This window comes from Pygocentrus nattereri, chromosome 30 (assembly GCF_015220715.1).
Source record: "Pygocentrus nattereri isolate fPygNat1 chromosome 30, fPygNat1.pri, whole genome shotgun sequence".
Taxonomy (NCBI): Eukaryota; Metazoa; Chordata; class Actinopteri; order Characiformes; family Serrasalmidae; genus Pygocentrus; species Pygocentrus nattereri.
Genome location: NC_051240.1, coordinates 5205289 through 5231180, shown reverse-complemented (window position 1 = coordinate 5231180; position 25892 = coordinate 5205289). Strand labels below are relative to the sequence as shown.

The 25892-nt window shown below is 40.0% G+C and overlaps 2 protein-coding genes across 2 annotated transcripts; one reads left to right on the top strand and one right to left on the bottom strand.

The window, feature by feature from the left end:
- Positions 1–929: 929 nt before the first annotated feature.
- On the bottom strand, positions 930–6848 carry c30h17orf67 (chromosome 30 C17orf67 homolog). Its single transcript, XM_017693069.2, has 4 exons — positions 6723–6848; positions 4289–4377; positions 3458–3593; positions 930–1125 (listed from the first exon to the last, which is right to left on the bottom strand). Exons 1-3 carry the CDS (start codon positions 6838–6840, stop codon positions 3477–3479), a joined length of 324 nt encoding a protein of 107 aa, XP_017548558.1. The 5' UTR covers positions 6841–6848; the 3' UTR covers positions 930–1125; positions 3458–3476.
- Positions 6849–8585: 1737 nt separating this feature from the next.
- dgke (diacylglycerol kinase, epsilon) lies at positions 8586–23924 on the top strand. Its single transcript, XM_017693070.2, has 11 exons — positions 8586–9851; positions 12347–12506; positions 14224–14343; positions 15478–15621; positions 16221–16378; positions 17259–17307; positions 17396–17509; positions 18340–18411; positions 20172–20299; positions 21351–21462; positions 22018–23924. Exons 1-11 carry the CDS (start codon positions 9430–9432, stop codon positions 22246–22248), a joined length of 1710 nt encoding a protein of 569 aa, XP_017548559.1. The 5' UTR covers positions 8586–9429; the 3' UTR covers positions 22249–23924.
- The last annotated feature ends 1968 nt before the right edge of the window (positions 23925–25892 follow it).

Genomic DNA, 25892 nt, shown 5'->3' with positions numbered 1-25892 from the left:
TTCTTCTATTTGTATTTTCTACCTCAGCAGCTGTCCTTTATGTGTGAACGTTTCAAACTGAACGGACCAACAGAACTTCTCCAGAATCACTCGGGATAAAATCTTTACACTAAACTTCAGTGGACGTTGAGGACGTTGTTCTTTTTCCTGTAAAGTAACAGTTACAGATGTGCTTTGATGTGCTCATGTCCGTCATTCCTCATGTAAAAATGTTCACTCTGTGTGTGTGTGTGTGTGTGTGTGTGTGTGTGTGTGTGTGTGTGTGTGAGGTATGAAGATCCGTTTGAGCGCTGTGATTTCATTATGATCTCATTTGTTCATTTGTGTCAGACTCGCGCAGTTTAATAAATTTTTTAAAATATTGTCTTAATTTTGTCTTTTGTTTGCTTTAATTAAATGTATTAATCATTTGGTTGTTTGTAAATGAGAATGCGAATGTTTTTCTGCATTCACAGAAAGATGAGAGGTTTTATTTAAGCTGTTAACTTTCTAGCCATTTTCATTAGAGTTCGGGTTCGGATTCGGGTTAGAGTTAGAGTTCGGGTTCGGGTTTGGGTTCGCTGTTAGGGTTCGGGTTTGGGTTCGGGTTAGGGTTCGGGTTTGGGTTCGGGTTAGGTTTTCGTTATAACTTCGTATTTTTGAAGAGTTTGTTTTATCTAATATGACGTAGTAGGACCTAATATGGTGTTAATTGCGTTCAGTACAAACATTAAAATATAACTAAAAGTGAATAAACTCAGCAGAGACTCAACTCATTTTGAGGATATATATACGGCATTTTCGAAGAATTGTGCAGAATTGTGACCACATAGCCAGTATTCTGATGTGTGTGTGTGTGTATATATATATATATATATGTGATGTATATGTATACACACACACACCATACACAGATCCGGACCGCGAGACAGAAACAACACAGCCGTTCATTATCAGAGGTACATTAAGCTTTATTACTGCACTGATCTACAAAGGACTAAATACAGATTTCTTACTCTTATATGCTTATTGTGGTGTTATATAATCTACAGTAATCTAGAATGATTTTTTTCTGCGTTGTCCTCCTCAGATTATAAGGTCCTTTCCTCGGTGTGCCATCTCGTGGTCGTCACGTCATGGTTCATCCTATTAATTAAACAGCAGTCGTTAATTAAACAATTCGTGCACGCAATGAGAAGAATGTTGCAGATTACACTGGCGTGTGGTGGAGAGTTTATACCTGCATATCAATCATAAATAAATCAATAAATATTCTGTATTAATATCTGTTTTTACAGAAATGCCAAGAGTAAAAAATAATGTGGTACATATATATCTATACTGAACTCATCCATAGTGAACTCATACTGAACTCATCCATTCTGAACTCATACTGAACTCATACATACTGAACTCATCCATACTGAACTCATAGTGAACTCATACATACTGAACTCATACTGAACTCATCCATACTGAACTCATCCATACTGAACTCATACTGAACTCATTCATACTGAATTCATACTGAACTCATCCATACTGAACTCATACTGAACTCATCCATACTGAACTCATACTGAACTCTTCCATACTGAACTCATACTGTACTCATACTGAACTCATCCATACTGAACTCATACTGAGCTCATCCATACTGAACTCATACTGAACTCATCCATACTGAGCTCATCCTGAACTCATCCGTACTGAACTCATGCTGAACTCATCCATACTGAACTCATCCATACTGAACTCATATTGAACTCATCCATACTGAACTCTTACTGAACTCATTCATACTGAATTCATACTGAACTCATCCATACTGAACTCATACTGAACTCTTCCATACTGAACTCATACTGTACTCATACTGAACTCATCCATTCTGAACTCATACTGAACTCATCCATACTGAGCTCATCCTGAACTCATCCGTACTGAACTCATGCTGAACTCATCCATACTGAACTCATCCATACTGAACTCATATTGAACTCATCCATACTGAACTCTTACTGAACTCATTCATACTGAATTCATACTAAACTCATCCATACTGAACTCTTACTGAACTCATTCATACTGAACTCATCCATACTGAATTCATACTAAACTCATCCATACTGAACTCTTACTGAACTCATTCATACTGAATTCATACTGAACTCTTCCATACTGAACTCATTCATACTGAACTCATCCATACTGAGCTCATACTGAACTCATTCATACTGAACTCATCCATTCTGAACTCATAAAGAACTCATCCATACTGAACTCATACTGAACTCATACATACTGAACTCATCCATACTGAACTCATTCATACTGAGCTCATTCTGAACTCATCCATACTGAGCTCATCCATACTAAACTCATACTGAACTCATCCATACTGAACTCATACTGAACTCATCCATACTGAGGTCATCCATACTGAACTCATACTGAACTCATCCATACTGAGCTCATTCATACTGAATTCATAATGAACTCATCCATACTGAACTCATAGTGAACTCATCCATACTGAACTCATAGTGAACTCATCCATACTGAACTCATACTGATCTCATTCATACTGAACTCATACTGAACTCATCCATACTGAACTCATACTGAACTCATAGTGAACTCATCCATACTGAACTCATAGTGAACTCATCCATACTGAACTCATACTGAACTCATTCATACTGAACTCATACATACTGAACTCATATTGAACTCATCCATACTGAACTGATCCATACTGAACTCATACTGAACTCATCCATACTGAACTGATCCATACTGAACTCATACTGAACTCTAGTCTATTTTTCCCATTTTGCACTGAAGTTCTAGAATTTCTAGAATCTGTTGAACTGTAGAATTATTGATTTGCATTCATTTTAGAATAATGATTCAATTTGATGTCTGTAATTCATGTTAACCTTACATTCTGGATTTTTAAAATTGTTTAATTCTAGAATTCTAAAGCCTTTTTGTAGAATTTATTTGAAATTCTTACAATCCTTAGAAAAGTTTCAATTCGAGTATTCTAGAATTTCAGTTCTAGGATTATGGGGCTCAGTCCTGAATTCTGAAATTACTGGGTTCATTTTTTAATTCTAGAATTCTTTGGTTGATCTGTAATTTCTGTATTTTTTTTTCTTTATCATTCAGTTCTAGAGTTAAGCAGCTCACCCCCTGCTCGAGAATAACTGGGATCTATATTTATAACTATATATCTATATAGAAACTTTGGAATTATTATATTCATTGTCGAATTCTTGAGTAATATTTAAATTCTAGGGTTATTGTGATCATTTTTAAATTATTGTGTTTATTGGGGAACTCTAGAATTATTCAGTTTATATTTTATATTATTAGATTCATCTTTCATTTCTAGAATTTCTAGAGTTTATTCTCGGGATGTGAAATGCTCGTGCGGATGTTGAAGATTGCTGTTGCTCATATGTAAACGCACCCTCTCCTATGCTGAGCGGTCAGACGGGGTAGCCATAGTTACGGTCACAGCGCGGGAAGCAGTGAGGGTTTAGCCAGTTTTCCAGATTAGTCTCACGAGCCCTCTGCTCCAAACGCTGCAAATACAGCATGTGCTCCTAAAGAGAGAGAGAGAGAGAGAGAGAGAGAGAGAGAGAGAGAGGAGGGGGAATGAGAGAGAGAGCGAGAAGGGGGGTGGAAGGAGAGAGAGAGAGAGAGAGAGAGAGAGAGGGGGGAATGAGAGAGAGAGTGAGAGGGGGTGGAGGGAGTGAGAGAGAGAGAAGAGGGGGAATGAGCGAGAGGGGGGGTGGAGGGAGGGAGAGAGAGAGAGAGAGGAGGGGGAATTAGAGAGGGGGGGTGGAGGGAGGGAGAGAGAGAGAGAGAGGAGGGGGAATTAGAGAGGGGGGGGGTGGAGGGAGGGAGAGAGAGAGAGAGAGGAGGGGGAATGAGAGAGAGCGAGGGGGGGTGGAGGGAGAGAGAGAGAGAGAGAGGAGGGGGAATGAGAGAGAGCGAGGGGGGGTGGAGGGAGAGAGAGAGAGAGAGTAAAAGAATGCCTCTGAATGCTTTCGCTAATGATGATCACTGCAGTGAAGCTTCTTTCAGTTAAATGGAATTAAAAGCGATCGTTGTGAATCATTTGATCTCAACACTGAATTGCGTTCAGATTGAACTGTTTGCTGTGATGAGAATAAAAGCGTGTTGTATTGTGTGAGTAGTGAACATTCAGTGCCAGTGATGACGTGTGTGAGGTGAGTTTGTTCTGGTTGTGAATGAGTGCGAAGCCTCAAAAGTGAAAGTGATTGAGTTTATTCACCCTCATCGGCTCATCCGGGTATCCCGGTTTCTGCCTCTTGCTGCGGAGGAGCTGTTTGGCGAAGCTCTCTTTGATCACAGGACTGGCTTCTATAACACACAAAACAAAGAAAGAAGGAAAAGTTTTTTCTTGATTCATGATCCGTATGATTCATTTTTAAATGATTATTATTCTGTATAATTCAGCTGTGTACAGTGTGAGCTGATTCTCTGGACTGAATGCTTTAATATGTGATTTACAGATTTGCTGAGATTAAATACACTAATTACAATTTATGTTAAATGAACCCGCCTGTAAATCACTGTATACAATTCATCTCTCTCTCTCTCTCTCTCTCTCTCTCTCTCTCTCTCTCTTTCTCTCTCTCTCTCTCTCTTTTTCTCTCTCTCTCTCTCTCTGTCTCTCTATCTCTCTTTCTCTCTCTCTCTCTCTCTCCCTTTCTCTCTCTCTCTCTCTTTCTCTCTCTCTCTCTCTCTCTCTCTCTCTCTCTCTCTCTCTCTCTCTCTCTGTCTCTCTCTCTCTCTCTCTCTCTCTCTCTCTCTCTCTCTCTCTCCCTCTCTCCCTCTCTCTCTCTCTCTCTCTCTCTCCCTACACCCCCCTCTTATTCCCCCTCTCTCTTTTTCTCTCTCTCTCTCCCTCCCTTTCTCTCTCTCTCTCTCTCCCTTTCTCTCTCTCTCTCTCTCTCTCCCTTTCTCTCTCTCTCTCTATTTCTCTCTCTCTCTCCCCTTCTCTCTCTCTCTCCCTTTCTCTCTCTCTCCCTCCACCCCCTCCTTTTCCCCCTCCTCTCTCTCTCTCTCTCTCTCTCTCTCTCTCTCTCTCTCCCTTTCTCTCTCTCTCCCTCCACCCCCTCCTTTTTCCCCTCCTCTCTCTCTCTCTCTCTCTCTCTCTCTCTCTCCCTTTCTCTCTCTCTCCCTCCACCCCCCTCTTATCCCCCCCCCCCTCTCTCTCTCTCTCTCTCTCTCTTTCTCTCTCTCTCTCTATGAGCACAAGGTCTCTATTCATGCTGATTCTCTCTGGGGAGCGCGGGTTCTGCTCGCTTCGGCACGCGCGTGACCCCGCAGCAGAGGGGTGCTGAACCCAGCCCAGCACTGCGCGAACAAACACACCGACGTGGCACACACACACACACACACACACACACACACACACAAACACACACACACGCACACACACAAACACACACACACACACACACACACACACACACATATATATATATATATAACATAAACACACATACACATACATACACACGCACGCATGCACACACAAACACACACACACACAAACACACGCACACACACACATTCCACGGCTTTATTTATAGAATTTTAAATATAAATGTGCGCATTTACTCTTATAGATTGTGATCGATTGCGCTCGTGCTTTTCCCTTCTAGACAAACCCGATAGAGTTCATGTGCGTCTGTAGTGACGCGGATCAAGACTGTTAACATCAACTACACTCTCACAGAGAGGGTTCCTCAAGGGTTCCTTACTAAAGACGCTGCTTCTGTAGAACCATAAACACTCAAAGAAACATTTGCATCCTTAAAAGGTTCTCTGCAGAAACCGTTCTTCAGATTAATGGAGAGTGCGTTGTATGTGTTTTTTTGTGCAGAACCTTTTTGAAAAGGGTTCTGTATAGCACCAAAAAGAGTTCTTCTATTGTGACGATGTCGAGCTTGTCACATCAGAAAAAACCCTGTTCAAGACGGTTCCATTTAGAACCATATAAAACACGATCTGCATCACTCTGGAGAACGATTTCCCCACGCAAAGAACCGTTCTATATAGAACACAGAACCATTACCTTTACTAAAAACATTTTAAGAGCGCATGTAGCACCAAAAAGGTTCTTCTAATGTTACAAAACTTGGTACTGTCACGACAGAAGAACGTTTTATGTGCTAGAACCATTCTCAAAAACATTTTCCTTCAGTGTGAAGAACCATTTCACCATACAAAGAACTCCTTGAGCATGCAAATGGTTCTTTGAGCGTTCATGGTTCTATTTAGAACCATTGTTTGAACTAAAGAACCCATAAAGAACCGTCTTTTTAAAGTAGATACACCAACAGAACTGAACGTTTGTGCGGGATATGACGGCTGTGTGTTCTGTAATTGTTATATTTTGACGTGTGACTTATTAATAGAAGGCGAATAGATTTGCGTGCAATTTAAATTATTCATATTCATACATCATATTTCAGCATATTTACGCATCAGAACCTATTAAAGGTTCTTTAGTTAGGCTGTATGGCTGAATTCCGTCCAAACTGCAGCGTCTGTTGTTGATGCTGTGTTTTAACGGTTTAATGTTACGTTTATTCCCGTATTTTATGCAGAAAAAGCCGCTTTAATCGCTTTTAAGCCACCGGATTGTGATGAATGAGGTCCGTGTGAAGGTGCATGACCGCCCCGAGTCCTCGTACCTGAGCAGAAGGTCAGCAGGAGCAGGCAGAAGAGCAGCGGCAGCAGCTTCATCTTGACGTCCACCTTCAGTCCAGCTCTGTAGAAAGTCCACTCTGCACTGCCTGAGGGGGCAAACATGTCCAGCCACGTCACGAGCAACATGACACCTTTCTCTGTTTATTTTTTCATATTTTCAACCATTTTTGGACACTTTGTTTTGTTTTTTTATATAATATTGCGCGCTGTTTTTTTTTTCATTTATGCTGAAAAATGTTATTTTTTCAAGATGATTAATATTCGGATCGTTGATCCTGGTGTTGTTATGATTTTTTCCCTTCTTAATCTTCCTCTGTAATTTGTTTTAATCAGCCGCATCTGGGTCCAGGTGTCACTCCGGGTGTGCTGCTTCTCTGCGTCCACGAGGTGGCGCACAGGGACATTTTCACGAAGAGAGGGCGCTTTAGAGATGAAACCTTCCCTGAAAAATAATGAAACTGCAGGATGCCACAGCAGAATGTTCCAGTTAGAGAAGCCTGTACAATAAGATAGACATCTCACCCTGGACCTAAAGGGCCTATATCATCAAAAAATGATATTTTTTAGTTTTATGTCGTATATAAGCACCGTTAAAGTCTCAAAACACACCAACAATACATTATATGCAAAATAAGATGTTGAATTCACTGTATTTGTGATGTCACAACAATCAACACATTTGCATATATTCACCCATTCAGCCTTCAGCAGTGTAGCTCCTTGGTGTGCTATTCATCTGTGTCCAGCAGGTGGCGCATTTGGACATCTTTAAGTGAGGAGGATGCTTACAAGATGCTTAAGAGATGAAACCCTCTCAGAAAAGATACAGAATAAAGTTATCCAGATAACTTAAGCCCAAAGTCTAGCCTGTCTGATAAGACAGGGCTCCCACATTTGGACTTAATTTGCCCGTATCATCAAAAAGTCTGTAAACACTGTTAAAGTGTCTGAATGCACCCATAAACCCACAGGGACGGTGCTGTGGAATAGCCCATTAGGAATTCACTGCTTTCGTGATGTCATGAAAACTAACACACTTTCATAAATCCCCTATTCAGCCTGCAGTGCTTTACATAAACCTACACAAACATCGTAACTTCAGGACTTCAGGGTGAAAATAAAGTGTGTAAATAAAGAAAAAATCTAGGGTTCTCTTTAATAGACAGGGTTCTCTGTAACAGGGTTCTCTGTAACAGTCAGGGTTTTCTGTAACAGTCTGGGTTCTCTGCAACAGTCTGGGCTCTCTGTAACAGTCAGGGTTCTCTGCAACAGTCTGAGCTCTCTGTAACAGTCAGGGTTCTCTGTAACAGTCAGGGCTCTCTGTAACAGTCAGGGTTCTCTGTAACAGGCAGGGCTCTCTGTAACAGGCAGGGCTCTCTGTAACAGTCAGGGTTCTCTGTAACAGTCAGGGTTCTCTGTAACAGGCAGGGCTCTCTGTAACAATCAGGGTTCTCTGTAACAGTCAGGGTTCTCTGTAACAGGCAGGGTTCTCTGTAACAGTCAGGGTTCTCTGTAACAGGCAGGGTTCTCTGTAACAGTCAGGGTTCTCTGTAACAGGCAGGGCTCTCTGTAACAGTCAGGGTTCTCTGTAACAGGCAGGGCTCTCTGTAACAATCAGGGTTCTCTGTAACAGTCAGGGTTCTCTGTAACAGGCAGGGTTCTCTGTCCGAGCTCCGTCCTATTTCCCTCTCTATAGTCACTGTAACTGTGTTGGTCAGGAATGGGTTAATCCTGTAAATCCTCTATAGCCACGCCCTTTCCGGTCTTGTGGCTCCTCATTGGTCAAGCTGAAGAGGTGGGTCGGAAGCGCGCTCACGACGTGCGTCATTATTTCCGGATGTGAGAGCCGATGGAGAAGGGAGCTGAGGAGCGGAGACCGTTGAAGAACCGCGGTTTAATGGCTTTATTCAGCGCTTTCCGCGCATGTAGTGGTTTATACTGCGGTATGCGGCTCTGAAGGCTTTGTCCTTGGTGTTAAACGTGAACGCAACCGGCTGTAGAGCTCAGTAGGAGCTCCAGCTGTGGGTCAGAGTGAGGCTGAGGTTTGTTTGGAGATGCTGGAGTTGATGAAGATGCCTGGCTGAAGGGCTGAAGGGCTCCAGGACGAGGAAGTGGGGTTACATGGGTTTCCAGATGTAGGTTGGTGTTCTGATGTGACTTGAGTAGATAAAATGTTCATAATTTTCTAAATTTCTAAATGGTTTCTGCTCACGGGTGACTTGGAGACCTTGGAGAACTTTCATTCATTTTATCTGATGGCAGTGTGGAAGCTCAGTCCTGCTCATTCCTGATGGTAAGGCTCTGAGCCAAGTTGATACAGCTTCAGTTTCGGCTGTTTAGAGTTGTGATCTGCACTTGTGAAACGTTCTAAGCCAGGACGGTTGGAGTTTGATGTATTTTGGTTGATGGCGTGTTCAAATGTAGTGGTCCGTACAGATGATCTGAGCACTCTAGCATGCTGGTGTGATCTGTGTGTAACCTGGGATGGTTGCTGCTGATTTGGAGCTTGAAATTTGATGCATGTTGTTGGACAGCTATCTTGAAGGCTTGTGTAGGCTAAAAGCAGCAATCTGATGATATGGGTTCCTACAGATGTGTTGCTTTCAGTTCGTAGTGGCAAATTGATCTAAACCATTTGTTCTGCATTAGTAAGTAGTTTGTCAGCCCCCCTTTCTCCAACCGTTTCTGACCATGGAGGATTCCCGGGAGGACTGGAACCTGCTCCTCTGGACTGGCCTCGCTGTGCTGTTGCCCATCCTCATCACCCTGTGGTGCAGTTTCCAGCGCCCCAAGCGCAAGGTGCAGCTTAAGGACCTCTTCCGCAAGAGTAAGCACGGCTGGCACTACACGGACCTTTTCAACAAGCCCACTTATTGCTGCGTGTGCACCCAGCCCATCTTGCAGGGGGCCTTCTGTGAGTGCTGCGGGATCTGCGCCGATGAGTTCTGTGTCCGGAAGGCCGACCACACGCTGCCCTGTAAAGAGATAATGGCTCCTGTGCAGGCAGACGGCAGCTTCCTTCACCGCTGGGTTCGGGGGAACGTTCCTCTGGCCAGCTACTGCACCGTTTGCAAACAGCAGTGCGGGACGCAGCCTAAACTCTGTGACTACAGGTAAGTACAGAATGTGCCGAGGTAACCTTGCTCTAGTGGAGAACCTAAAGGATTTGTGGACGAAAATCTCTGATTGATTTTTAGGAAACTATTCAGTGCATAATTCAGCCTAACATGACTCTTAGTACACAAACTGGACAAATAGTTTGCACCAGTATTCACCAACCCATTGGAGATCTAGTTTCTGCCACCACCCAGCAGGTGTGACAGATTATGGTTGAAACTGGGGATGGGGGGGTGGGGGTGGGGGTGGGTGATATGGTACAAGTCATGTCTCACAATATTTCAAAAAATTTTTACAACACACAAATATGATACAATATGCATTGCAGGTTTGTGGATCATGACACATTTTCAAAATAGAAGTAAAAAATTGATAGAAACATTAATGTGTTTTTTTATTATTATTATTATATTTATCAAATTCTATTTGCCAAAACAGTGCAGTGTCTGGTTCAACTGCAATTAACAGAAACAGAATTTTTTTGCCTGAGACCAAGACAAATTAATTTTAAAGCAAATGTAAATGGTAAGATTGCAGCACAAGAGGTTCTCTTTCTTACTAGAACAGAAGTGATAAAGTAGTAAAACGGTGCATGACAGAACGACCCAGTGGAAAAATGTATATGTGCATCATAACACCCCAAAAGCCTCATAGCTCTAACTAAAGAAGCAGACTTTAGACACCAAACATGTCTCTGCTGTTCAAAAACATTTGAGGTAAGAGTGGGAAACTGTAAATGAGGATTTCTTTTGCTAAGTAATTATATAGAGCTGCACTATGTAAGTTTTCATGCTTTTTGTAATGCTTCAGTCCATTTCACTGATGATTGAGAGAACTTGGTTAAAACTTGGTGCATCTTCAGAGGATGTAAGCGAATAATTTGTTTTTGTCATCACATCTTCATCAATGTAATGTTGATTTTGAAATCATTTGAGGCCTCATAGCAGCACATGTTCACCATATTTTAGTTTTTATTCTCCTCACCCATTAATCATAATTTTTTCCATTTTAACAAAACAAGTCGTACATAGTGCAGCTTTAAGACTGGGAACACTGTCTTACATCTTTAGGATTTCTATTTGAATGAAGCACACCCTGCAGGCCCAGCGTTCTGCAGTCAAACAGAACAGATCCAGTGTTATCAGATCAGCAGTAAAAGCGCATCTGTCCCAGTTTACGTTTAATCTTCTTGCTAATGAGGAGCTGACACTTAATTTGATTAAAAAGCAGATTTGATCTGTCAGGGGCAGCTGCTTCCACCAAAACAGTGCAGAGCGTCAGAGCAGCTTTAAAAGACAGTGTAAAGCAAAGAGCTGTGCTGCTGAGTCACCTGCTGAGCCTGTGATTGCAGTCAGGACCAGATTGTATATACATGAGTCTAAAACAAGATTGTCTCTACCAAACTGCACTGCTCTGCACACTATTTACTGCCCTGTTATGAGAAAGGATGCATGAAGCAGTTATTTTTAGGGATGTACCAATATGGGCCTATCTGTGATATTTTTCATGTAAATTTCTGCTGATTCCAAAACTTGGACACTTGTAAAATTTAAAAATTGGGACTAGAGGTGGTGTAATATGATGATATTTATTCATTATCATACATATTACATCCTAGTAAGACTGGATAATATAGTATTTATCAATAATGGGATAAATTGCATCTCAAGATGCTTTTTTGAGCATATTGAGTATTGTGTAATATTGTAGTTTTGGACTGGCAACCCGTCCAGGGTGAATCCTGCCTTCCGCCCAATGACAGCTGGGCTAGGCTCCAGCGTGTGTGTGTGTGTGTAGTTTTGCCCTATCATCCACCCCTAATTGGTTCCTGCTTGCTCAGAGAAATGTAAAATCATTTCTGTAGAGTTATAAAGACAGTAGCATGAATAAAATGTGGAGGTTTGAGTGAGTTTAGTTACTTTAAAGGGAATCCCACCAATTTTTCAAGAGGTCTGCATAATTAAATGGTTAAGATGTAAACAGAGTCATTCACAGTGGTTTGGTATGAAGTGCTCTGTTCTAGAGAAACTTACCAAGTTAGAATAGTTCACAGTGGTGGTGATAGGACCCAGACGTCCACCTCTAAAAACTCCCTCACAGAAGGTTATTGCATGAAATGGTTATGAATGCACCGACTGATGTTTCATACACCGTTTCAAGAAGGTTTTGGCCTAAATTCATGGTGAGGGGCTAGAGGCAGGGTGCAAAATGTTCTGTAAAAAATGTGTTATTTCATGTTTTTCACTGTTTTTCCTGTCAACATTTCATATAAAACTCAGAAGACACGTGTAGGTTCACAAACTTTCACACCAAACCACCCTGAATGACTCCATTTACATGGATACAGTTGAATTAAGCAGGAATTCTGAAAAATCAGTGGGACTCCCATTTAAGGTCCACTCTTTGATACAGATGTTCAATAGAAAGGGACACTGAAGCAGCTGCATATTCAAATGCAGCATGTAAATGATGTGTGCGGTTGTGTTTGCAGGTGTGTGTGGTGTCAGATCACGGTGCATGATGACTGTAAGGCCGGCCTGAGTGGAGGAGAACAGTGTGATCTGGGAGAGTTTCGCTCCGTCATCATCCCTCCGCAGTACCTGTACCAAGTGAACAAACTGCGGCGCAGGCACCCAGACGAGTACTGCAAGGTAACACAATGGCATCGCTAAATACTGATCTAGAACCACCTTTATGAATGTGGTCTGCCCGAAGAGGGGTCATCCACTGATCCAGGACCTAGTTTTAGGTCTAGGACTGCGGTAAAGACGGGACGTATCTGCCTTGGGTCTATTTCTGACTTGTGCCTCATGCGGCATACCAGCACTTCTATGCAGAAACAGTAAAGAAAGGCAGTGTCTGTCAATGTTATCAATGATGAATGTCTTTGTCATTTACATAAAGTTCATATTGGTAATAAACAGACAGTGCAGACATTTATATTGTGTGAAAACACAACACAAACAGCATCCATTCTTGCTTCGCGCTGAATCTGGTGTGAAGTAACAAGCATTGCAAAAGTGGTTCCCGATTGACACGCACGCCACATCACATCCGCTGTGAAATCGTTCACCACTACTACTCTGAGGTACTTTACACTGCCTGTCAAAAGTTTAGGGACACTTTGCCTTGAAATTCGAATTTTTCTTGTTGCACCTTTTCTGTAAAACAAGGAAAACCGTCCCTGCAAATGTTTCTTCAGCCTATGGCTGAACAATTTGGGGACTAATATTGCGATTTAAATGCACTTATTTTCTATAATTAATTTTCAGAAATGTCTGTTCTGGCCAAGAAGATCAGTATGTCCACTTTTTCTGGAGTGGAGATTGCCCGCTGATTGCATTAGACTACCAGTTAGTTGAGATGGTTGTGATGTCACATACAGAACGTGGGTGTTTTGTTGCTTCTGATTGGTCCAACTCATCTACAGGCAGCTCTGTGTTATTAGGTTAAAGTCTGTATGCCCACTAATATTGGTGTTATTGTTTTCCTCTAAATAAATCTGCTTAGGCTCTAACACGTTAAACTGATAAGTGGAATATGCTTATTTAGTAAATATACATGTGTCCAAATTTATTTGGGTGGGATTAGTTTTCCATGAGGAGGCAAATAATATAAGACATGATATGTTTAATGTTTATGACCAATTCACATACGACAAGAAATCTCAGTATAAATGACAGAGATAGGATGTTTTCTCTAGTGAAGAGCATAAAACATGTCAAAACATTTAATGTAGCTTTTATGTTGTTTACCCTACACATCTGTCTTGTGGTCTTAATTGAGAACGTGATTAAACATTTCTTTAAGGCTCCATACGTAAACTCCTTTTCCACAGAATATGACAGCATTTTTACTGACATGTCAATTCGCACTGGATTAATGTAACCTCTGGTTATTTGTGCAGCTCATTTTATAAAAGGTAAAAGGCAACAGAATTTTTACTGAGCACTCAGTCAGTGCTTAATGTACTTTTTAATGGAGAAGGTATCAGTAACGGTTAGAAATCAGCACGTTTCCAATTAGTTGTAATAATTTCCAAAAAATATATTGTCACAAAAACATTTCCGTTTTCCCAGCTGCCCTTCACATTGTGTGAAAGTTTTGTGAGGAACGGTCTAATAGAAATGATTATAATTTACTTGGGGAAAAAATCTGTGTACATTAGCTTCATTACAAGCTAAAGTTTTGTCGTTAAGTAGCTGTAAAGTTAATGTTTGATGATGATTTGCTTCTTTTTCTGTAAGTGTACTGAGTGACCATGTTCCAGCAGCTTCTGACTCACTATTTTAATAAGGGTAATTAGTGAGTTAATTATAGACATGTACTTATCTGTCTGTTGTCCTGACTGGTGTGTCTGTTCTGTAGCTCGCCGCAGCGTGTGGGAGTGTGTGGAGCCCCCTGCTGGTGCTGGCCAACACACGCAGTGGAAACAACATGGGAGAAGTACTGCTGGGGGAGTTTCGCACCCTCCTCAACCCAGTACAGGTACACTTTTCCAAAAGTATTCACTCGCCCATCCAAATCAGTGAATTCAGGTGTTCCAATCACTTCCATGGCCACAGGTGTATAAATCCGAGCCCCTAGGCCTGCAGACTGCTTCTACAGACATTAGTGAAAGAATGGGTCACTCTCAGGAACTCAGTGAATTCCAGTGCGGTACCGTGCTAGGAAGTCCAGTCGTGAAACTTCCTCACTACTAAATATTCCAGAGTCAGCTGTCTGTGGTATCATAACAAAGTGGAAGTGATTGGGAGCGACAGTAACTCGGCCACTCGGCCAAGTGGTCGGCCACGTAAAATGACAGCGCAGGGTCAGCGGATGCTGAGGGGCATAGTGAGCAGAGGTCGCCAACTTTCTGCAGAGTCAATCGCTACAGGCCTCCAAACTTCATGTGGCCTTCAGATCAGCTCAAGAACATCATAGAGAGCTTCATGGAATGGGTTTCCATGGACCCATGTGTATTCTAAACATTAAACATGTTCAATATTTACAGCTCAGTATCCTGTAGTGTGGGGTGGATGCCAGTGGTCTACAGTGAAGCGTGGTGTTAACACCATGCCAGAAAGACTATTAACCTATAAGAGCCATGCTGAACTGAATGTGTCTGTGTGCACGCACATAATTGTTAGCGTGGTGGCGAGAACTAGTCACCCCATGTGTGTACACATATGTATGTATCTATTCACCTCAAGCTCACATTGCAGTGGGTAAGAACCCTGTTGGACCCTTCTTGTCAGCCATGGCTTCATCCTCATTTTTTTTTTTCCTTTTGGCTTTTTCTGTGCAGAAAGAAACACCTCCAGCACAGCAATGTCCTCACTGACAGCTGCCGTGTTTTTTACATATAAAGTCATGTTAGTTTGCAAGAAATCCCGCTAAATTTTGAGGATCGGAATTATTGGTTGAGACTTTTGTTCGTGTGCATCTGAAAGTGTTTGGTATTTCATTTTAAGCAGATTGTGTAGTGTGGGGACATTGACTTTAATCATGTACATTGACCTTAACTGAGGCAAGTGAAACCTGCAGCTCTTTAGATTCAGGTTTATCTGGGTTCTTCTGTGAAATGTTGGTAGGCCAGCCACTCCTTCGTAGGTTAACTTAACGTATGGTGTGGTGCAGGTGTTTGATCTGTCGGAGATAGCTCCAGCTAAAGCTCTGCAGCTGTGCACTCTGCTGCCCCCTGGTGCTGTTCGTGTGTTGGTGTGTGGAGGAGACGGTACGGTGGGCTGGGTGCTGGACGCCATTGACACCATGAAACTGAAGGTGCTGTCACACAATGTCATAACATCAATATTCAAACTTCAAACTGTACATACAACCTGCAGCTGACAAAACCCAAAGAACCCTTGAAGCACCATATTTTTTAAGAGTGTAGAGTGTACAAACAAAGCAGCTTTTAGCTAGTTCAAAAATAATTAAAATAATAATAATAATGTCAAAATTGCTGTAGCACCTTTCATACATAAAAATGAAGGTCACTGTGTTTTACAATGTAAATAAAACAATAAAACAGTACAAATGAGACAAATATACAATTTGGACACCCATATTCATGTTGTTGATTTTTTTTTTAGCTATAGATAAGTGAACACTTCCTCTACAGAGACACACTTCTGCACATTTTAATGCACAATTACTTTGGCTTATTCTGTAATTTAATATTGTGTGTATGTATTCAGTAATGTAGTATTCTTCTCGCTCTCTCTCACTCACACTCTCTCACTCTCTCTCTCTCTCCTATTGCGCTCTCTCTCCTATTGCGCTCTCTCTCCTATTGCGCTCTCTCTCCTATTGCGCTCTCTCTCCTATTGCGCTCTCTCGCGCTCTCTCGCGCTCTCTCGCGCTCTTTCTCTCTTTCTCAGGGTCAGGATCAGTTTATTCCTCGTGTCACCATTCTGCCGTTGGGGACAGGTAATGACCTGTCTAACTCTCTTGGCTGGGGTTCAGGCTATGCTGGAGAGATTCCCATCGAGCAGGTCATCAGGAATGTCCTGGAGGCCGAGGTGGTCAAGATGGACAGGTCAGTTTAATCTGCTAACTGCTAATCACTATATAATCTGTAGTGTGTGTGTGTGTATGATATATATATATAATATCTGTGTAGGATTAAGACTTTTTAAGAATAAAGTAGCAAAAATCGAATTGAATCTTGACCTCAGAACTGTCTCAAACCTGAAAACGTGTGTATCATTACATTCCTGTGAAATGTCTGTAGTTATCACATTTATCAGTTTTTGCTGATAAATTGAAACCTTTGCATGATTAAAGGGTTCTTTGCGTCGTAAAAGGGTTCTTCAGACTGATGGAGAATGTGTTGTTTGTTTTTTTTGGTTTTGTTTTTTTACAATGTCAAGCTTGTAGCAATAGAAGAACCCTATGTGGTGTTCTATATGGAAGCCTTTCCAAAAAGGTTCTGTATAGAATTATCTATCACATTTGTGCACATTTTTTCATCAAGCTGAAGAACCCGTTCATGATGCAAAGAACCCTTTAATCATGCAAGGGGTTCTTTGAATGTTCATGGTTCTAAATAATACTATTTTCCTTACTAAAGAACCATTGAAGTATCATTGTTCTTTGCATGATTTAAATAGTTCTTTGCATGGTGAAATGGTACTTAAGATTAATGGAGAAAATGGTTACATATAGCACCAAAAAGGGTTCATCAATTGTGATACTATCAAGCTTGTGACAATAGCCGGACCCTCAAAAAGGTTCTATATAGAACCATGTACAACACATTCTCCATCAGTCTAAAGAGCCGATTTACCATGCAAAAAATCATTTAAGCATGCAGATGGTTGTCTGAGTGTTCATGGCTCTATATAGAACCATTGTCTGTACTAAAGGACCCGTTTTTTTGTGTAGCTAACTCCTTTTCTTCTTCTCCAATCTTGCAGATGGAAAGTTCAAGTGGCCTCCAAAGGAAACTATTTCCGCAAGCCAAAGGTCAGAGCAGCCACCATAGAGATAAATAGTTTAGCGTTTGTTTATTTATTCATTTAAGTTTGGCTGATTTTATTTGATCTCTCTGCAGGTTTTGTCCATGAATAATTATTTCTCTGTGGGTCCAGATGCTCTGATGGCCCTGAACTTCCACGCTCACCGTGAAAAAACACCATCCTTCTTCTCCAGCCGCATCATCAACAAGGTCCGAGTGTGACTTCAGGTCCACTGATATTCCAATACAGTAAATGTTCTAACACTGTGTAATGCAGCATTTTAACTGGAGCTAGATGTAAACAGTCATTCAGAGTGGTTTGGTCTGAAATGCTCCATTCTAGAGAAACTGGGCGAGTCAGAATTGTTCACAATGCCAGACGTCCACCTCTTAAAGCTCGTTCACAGAAAGTTATTACATGAGATTGTTATGAATTCACTGCCTATTTAACGATAGTTATGAGTAAAGGTCTTGAGCTTTTCATGGTGGAGGGATACTGTAGGCATTGTGAAGCAAAAAAAAATTTTTTTCCCAAAAAATCTGAAAAACTGAAAGTTTTGCATTTTGGAGTGTATTTTTAATTTATTCATTAATTTTGCCATATGTGCAATAGCAAATTTTGAACTTGTAATTAATATTTTTTTAAAATAATTTTTATTTATTAATTAACAATTTTAATTGATCACTTCTCATATAGTTGCCAGAAAATCCAGTGGCTTTATCGCACATCATTTATGTCTATATGGAACAGCCCTAATTTAAACATATAGTTGTAGTTTTAATGTATGAAAAAATACATTATCTTTACCATTGTAATTATTTTAAAATGTCTAAGGTTGGTAATAATTGATGGGTAAGCCATATCTATGTAATTTATAAAGATAAAAAAAAATACAGAAAAATATTAAACTGCACAACTCCTTACTGTCAAAACACTGGGCTCCAGACGCAGGTCCACCCTTGTGTATACATGGCCTTTAATGAATCTCTTCCCAAAGTTGTGGTTGTTATTCACTGCGCTGTAATCTGTTGTTTTGCAGGCGGTGTATTTCCTCTATGGTACCAAAGACTGTCTAGTGCAGGAGTGCAAAGACTTGGACAAAAGAATTGAGGTAATTATTTTAACCCTTTTAGCCACACAGGTTTCAGCCGGAAGACGCAGCTGCTGTTAGTTTTGTGATGGCAGTTGAAAGCTATCTCTCTTGACCCAGGTTTAAATATGACTAAGCTGTGATTATCCTCCTTCACACGCACACAAATGTTTTGTCCACTATGCACAGCACAAGTTACGAACAACAGAAAACATTTTTGAAAAATTTTTGCCTCGAATGACCAACTGATCTCTGTTGTTGATGACTCTGGATTTACTGACACATTCTGCAGCTACATATTGTTTTTATTTACTGTCAGTTTAGTTTCTGTCATTGAGTGTGTTTACATGCACTTAAGATTAAGATTAAGTGACCCTTATTAGTCCCACAAACGGGGAAATTCCACCTCCGCATTTAACCCATCCGTGAAGTGAAACACCACATACACACTAGTGAGCACACACACACACACACACTAGGGGGCAGTGAGCACACTTGCCCGGAGCGGTGGGCAGCCCAATCCACAGCACCCGGGGAGCAATTGGGGGTTAGGTGTCTTGCTCAAGGACACCTCAGTCATGGACTGTCGGCCCTGGGGATCGAACCGGCGACCTTCCGGTCACGAGGCTGGTTCCCTAACCTCCAGCCCACGACTGCCCCCGAGTTGAGTTATCAGATAATGTGAAACTCCACGTCTACATGAGTCAGACAGTAATCAGATTTCTGCTTTTCAACCAGCCAATAAACTCAGAAGAATATGACAAATACATAACGTAAAACCTATGCAGCATTTTTTGCAAGAACATCGCACTACTTTACCTGACAATACAAAGCTACATCATCTAGAAGATGAAGAATCTTTAAGTCCTTCATTTTGTCAAGCATGTAGTTGGTTTCAGCATCGCTCCAAATGTGTTTTGCTGTCGTCTCGCGGCAACGCTGCTTGCTTATTTCCGGTACCGCAGTCTGTTTTCACACATTTCGCAGTCCGTGTGACTCAGAACTCCGAAAGAAATCAGAATTTACATGCACTAAGAAATCTGATTAATGAGCTGAAATTCAGCTTTTTTTTATCTGATTTCTTAATTGAATATCTAGACCGTACTCTGATCTAAGAAATCATAGTATGCTGTTTACATGACCATTTGAATAATCAGAATAATAACTGCAGGAATCGGATTGATTGGATTATTGACTGTGAATGTAAATGCACTCATTGAAAGCGATGATTTTTACCAGTAATAGAAAGTCTTCTTTCTTATGTCTAAAATCAAAAGCATAAATAAAACAGTTTTGATGTGTTTTAGGAAGGTGTTTTCATTTCTGCCCATAAAAGTAAATATTTAAAACCATTTTTCAAAAGCAGCTGTGTCTTCGCTGCTGCTGTGTTCATTGGAGTAATCACTGCTTTATATTTGTTTCATTTGTTCATGTTTTTCATGCCACAAACATCACAAAGTAAAAATTTTGAGCTGAAAAAGCCCTGAAGGGCCACCTCTGTCAGAAACCAGTCCCTGATTGGTCTAAGAGCTGCTTATGAAATCATGATTACCACAATCCTGATTACCTGATATTGGAGCACTTTAGGCACACAGTATGTGGGATATCATGAAGATGTAGCATGTAAAAAAAAAAAAAAAAAAAAAACGTCCTCCGTCCTGAAACACAAAGTCCAGAGTTACAAGCTCACAGTAACCTGGCTGAGTGAAAACACCTGCTCTCTGAGGCCGATGCTGGACTGCTGTGATGCTGAAATGTTGTGTTATGTGTCTGTTCTGCAGCTGGAGCTGGATGGCGAGCGGGTTGCTTTGCCCAGTCTGGAGGGAATCATTGTGTGTAACATTGGTTACTGGGGCGGAGGTTGCCGGCTGTGGGAGGGGATGGGGGACGAGCCGTGCCCCCCAACACGGTGAGTTACTTAAAGGGCGCTTATGGAAAAAAAAATTTTCCTCATGTTTTTTTGAACAGAACACTCTGATGTGGTAAATAAACATGGTTAAAGTTTATAAACATACCATTTGCTCCCAAGTCCACACGCTCCAGCCTGCAGAAGCAGAGCATTTAGAGGCCGCCATGGTTGTGATGTCATGTTTGACTTCTCATTCCTCCTACGTTGGTTCGGCCCCACCCATTTCCATTGAAGTGATGTGCTGGTGCTCCAAATGGATCGTCACAGTCTTTCAAAGTCATTTCCGTGATGGACATATTTTATAACTTGAACATTTTATTTCACGTTTTATTTTAAAAATGTGAAAAAATAGTTTTCTACACTTTTAAAAAGATTGTTCCTCAAAGGTTTTTTAGTAAAGAAAATGGTTCTGTGTAGAACCATGAACACTCAAAGAACCCTGTACATGCCAAAAGAGTTCTTCATATTGATGGAGAATGTGCTGTAGATGGTTCTAAATCAGAATCAAGCTTTATTGGCCAGGTGTGCTTACACATACAAGGAATTTGGTTTTGGTAACAGGAGCTCACAGTGCACAGTATCAGACAGACGTTTACATGTAGTGAATAAAATAAATAGAAAATAAAAAAAAATACAAAAAAAACATGCATTCCTTTTTTTTTTTTTTAAAGGTTTCTCCTTTTGTTACAAGATTGACATTGTAACTGTAGAAGAACCCTTTTAAAAAACCAACACGTTGACCTTCAACCTGAAGACCCATTTCATGATGCAAAGAACATGGAAAGAGTTCTTTTGAGTCTTCATGGTTTTATATAGAACTATTGTCTTTTCTAAAGAACCCTTGAGGAATCACCTTTTTTAAAATGCGTGACATGAGCTCATCAAGAAACCATCTGTGTGTTTAGTGTCGTTTCAGTGTGGAATGCAGTTCACTGAGTCTTTCTGGAGTTTTATCGCAAAATCTTGTTTTCAGTGTGAAGTTACTCCTGCTGTTCTGTTCTCTTTGTAATAATTTAGTTATGTGTGTCCATGTATTTGTGTGGTTCTCTAGGCTGGACGACGGCCTGCTGGAAGTGGTCGGAGTGTTTGGCTCATTCCACTGCGCTCAGATCCAGGTTAAACTCGCCAACCCGGTCAGACTGGGCCAGGCACACACAGTGAGGGTGAGAAATATCTGAGTGTGTTAGGGGTGGGCGATATGGCAAAAATATCAAATGCATGGTATTTAATACACAATGCATATTATTATTTTTTGACTCACTGCAGTACTTAGGGGTGGGCAAAATGATGATATTATATCGTTTTATCGTGTCTAAAAAATTATGATGTGCATCATGTATCGTGATTTTCTGTTTTGCCCACCCATAGCACTAGTAGTGGTAGTCATAATAATAATCATAATAATAATATAATGGAATGTTCAAAGGAATTGTTTGCATGTTGCAGCCCTCTGCAATATCAGTATTGCAAAGACCAAAGTTACAACAAGCAAAATATAAATATATATTATATATATTATATATATATATATATATATATATATATATATATATATATATATATATATATATATATATATATATATATTTTTTTTTTTTTTTTTTTTTTTTTTTTTGGTGACTCTTCATTTTGGGCTAAAGTTCCAGCTCTGCTCTGAAAATTAGCTTTGGAAAGTTAAGTTTGAAAAGTGTCCTTTTTGTCTATGTGTGGTTCCTCAGCTGGTCCTGAAGAGTTCCCGCATGCCGATGCAGGTAGACGGAGAGCCGTGGGCGCAGGGCCCCTGCACCATCACCATTACCCACAAAACCCAGGCGCTCATGCTGTACCATAGCGCTGAGCAGACCGACGATGATGATGAAGACTCCAGCGCCTCCGAAGCTGAAGGTCACATGGCAAACCGCACCACAAAGCCCATTTATACTCCAGAGAAAAGCACACAGTCACTGTAATCTACAGCCATTTACAATTTACACAGCCAGCATGGAGAACAGAAGCATCTTCCAGAGCTACTGTGGTATTCCCAGTTATAGAGACTCAATATAGTATTGTTTAAGGCTACACACACACACACACACACACACACACACACACACACACACGTATACATATATTTGTTTCTAATCTTCTACATTTGTATGCCAATGTTTCAGATAAAAAGCCATGTGACGCAATATTAGGGCTAAATAAGCCTAGCCTTTGATCAAACTGCATTGCTAAGAGTATTTAAATAGCTTTTAGTTTAGACTTAATCTGTGGAAACTGGCCCTGTATTAGTGCTGTATAACTGGATACCATAATTTGGTTGTGCTTTAACCGCAGAAGTACTATCCCAGAACTGCTCTCACCAACTTTTCCACAGCACTTACATTTCTTCAGCTGTCCACAAGGGGTCGCTGGCATCAAATAACCCTAAAATCTAGGAAAAACAAAGCAGGTTTTCTCAGACAGCCCGATAACTTTAGGCCAAATTAGGCCTGTCAGGAGAGGTTAAGAGACGTCTGTATTGGACAGTCTTCATTTTGGACTTATGTTCCTGCCATGATGGACAATTAGCTTTGTTAAATTACATTTGCCCCTTCAGCGAATACAAAGCATATTAAAAGCCACAGTGTGTGATTTTAGAGCACCAAATCATACAGTGTGGCTACCTGTAACTGTAACTGAATCGAACACTGAAGGTTTTTGCAGTGGCATGCTGTATGAATGATGAAAATATGCACTGATACTGAGTCCCATTCTGGACCGGCTTATGAAAACTCACTGCAAAATTCTTACTTGAGTTTTGTGCAATAATTTTGTGTTTTTGGCTATAAATCTGTAGGTTAGTTGGGAGGTCAGTTGGATGTATATATTTATTACATGTATCCGATTTTCCTTTGTGTTTATGGGCGCTCCTAACTAATATTTGCTTCTTAAATATGAAGTAGATTGTAGACCTATACGAATGATGTGCCATTGACTTTGCTTTACTGGCCTCCAGCTTTTCTTGTTCAGATCTTTTTGTTAAAATTTTTGGTCTTGAAGAAGCTAAAGGTGAGATTTTTACACTGAAGAAAAAAAAACATTTTTTAATGATAAAATGTTCACAACAGATTTTACACATTATTAAAGGGTCATTACCCAGCATGTGTGTAACTATACACACAATACATACATTATAAACATCTATGGAGAAATGCACTATAAACATGTTTACTCTCACCTGCAGCTTCAAATCACAGGACCAAAAAAGCACCTCAGTTATTTTCATATCTTTTCCACTTTTGTGTTTTTTCCACTCCTTCGTCTTGTAATGCACTGGTATTCTGTGTCTTAAATTATGTTTTACATTTAAAGCCTAGTTCACACGGAATATATTTTTAAACATAGCTTGGTTAAAATGTCTTTCCAGTACATGTGAGGTTGGTTAAACCCAAAGCCCATGACTTGCCAATCCACCACATGAAATGTTCAGGAAGAGAACTGATGAGCCAAATGTTCCTGTGTGAATACAGGAGATTATTTTAGAGACTTTTGTGCAGAAGGGCTGCACGATATGGACAAAATATGAGTTTTGTGATTATATTGCTACATATTGCAATTGCTATTTGCCTAGCAGTTTATTAAAACCCACTTATAATTGTTATGATACTGCATTATTTTGATGAAAATAATTGGCTTTTGTTGGATTACATTAATACCTAGATTCCTCAGAACACATCTAGAGCCGTGATTTGTCATTTGCATATTGCAGCCTCCTGTTGGGTCAGTGTTGGATCAAAGCAGGACAATATCATTAAAACAATTAAGAAAATTACTAGGAAATGAAATATTGAGCAGCAGAACCAGAGCTTTTGGGTTTTATTGGTGTTTGTTTGCGATGGATGGGTGCATTTAGACTAAAAGGCTTTTCTGAACTGAATCCTGACCTGATCACTTTTGTACTGTTGCAGTTTGTGAACTTCATGATGTCGTTTGTTTTGAAAGAGGAAGAAATCCAACTTTAACGTGGACGGAAAAAAAAGTAAAGTTTTGAATTCACTTGATTCAGATATGCACATCACTTCTACACCCACACATTTTATATATATATTATATTATTATATTACGCACCTTTTTTTTTAAATTCAGGTACAATCTTTCTCAGTCACTGTTCAAAATGAAACAAATTTGTAAAATTAACCGTGTCAATTTTTATAACATGCTGTTACAACTAAGACCTTACAAGGTGCATAAACATGTTACGTTTTTGTATGTTCTTTTGCACAGATTGATCAAAACCAAAAAGTATTACAGATATAATGTGAATAAATTATTAATTTGCCGTTCTACCGTATGATCGTGTGTGTGTGTGTGTGTGTGAGATAGATAGATAGATAGATAGATAGATAGATAGATAGATAGATAGATAGATAGATAGATAGATAGATAGATAGATAGATATATATATATATATATATATATATATATATATATATATATATATATATATATATATATATATATATATATATATAAACGTGTATATATAAACGGATATATATATATATATAAGTTTTAAGTATATAAGTTATAAGTTTTGTTGGGGTGGGGGGTGATGTGCACATTTGAATCAAGCAAATTCCATCCATTCCTTCTTTCAGTGTAGGCACGATTTTCTTCCACAGTGTCTTATTCAAAAACATGTTTGTCATCAGTCGCCCGTTCATATTGCATTACCAATATTTATATTAATGTTCTGGTTGTATTAAAAAGCAGTTCTAGATTAAGCCATAGAATCATCAAGAGATTTTAGAACAAAACCTTATGCCTGTTTGTACGCAGAAATACAAGAGAAATGTTTATTTTGAAGTCAGGTTGTTTACCAGTGTGACGCGTCGAAACCACTGAGCGGAGCACCATACGTCTGCGTTTTTCTCTTCTGAATATGTTTCTGTCATGCTTTGCTTTGCTGTCAGGAGAAAACGTCTCTCAATCTGTGTATCAAGCACTGATCCCACAACAAAAATGGAATGTATTGAAAATACATTATATTTAATTCATATTGTAATATGATGACTACACATTAAATGTTTAATTTGTGTTGTTACACATTGAAAATTCATTACAATAGAGTTTGTCATCTTATAATGACAGTACATTACAGCATATTTAGTATATATTTTGATAAGTAATGTAATGAAAATACAATATAGTATATTTAAAGGGCCCATATCATGGAAAATCATGGAGAATTTCTCACTTTAAAATAGTTTGATGTAAAAATCAGCTTATTCTCACACACACAAATGCTGCTGTCAGAAGAAAACCTTGTATCTTGTAAATGTATCCATTTATATGGATACACCCAAATAAAATGGGAATGGTTGGTGATATTAACTTGGATTGTCAGTGCAGCCCTCTTCTCCCACTCTTCACACACTGATAGCAGAAGAAATGCTAGCACAGGCTTCCAGTATCCGTAGTTTCAGGTGCTGCACATCTCGTATCTTCACAGCATAGACAACTGCCTTCAGATGACCCCAAAGATAAAAGTCTAAGGGGGTCAGATCGGGAGCCCTTCCACTTTGGAAGCTGGCACGTTCCCTGAGTTTTTTTGGTTTTTTTTTTTTGT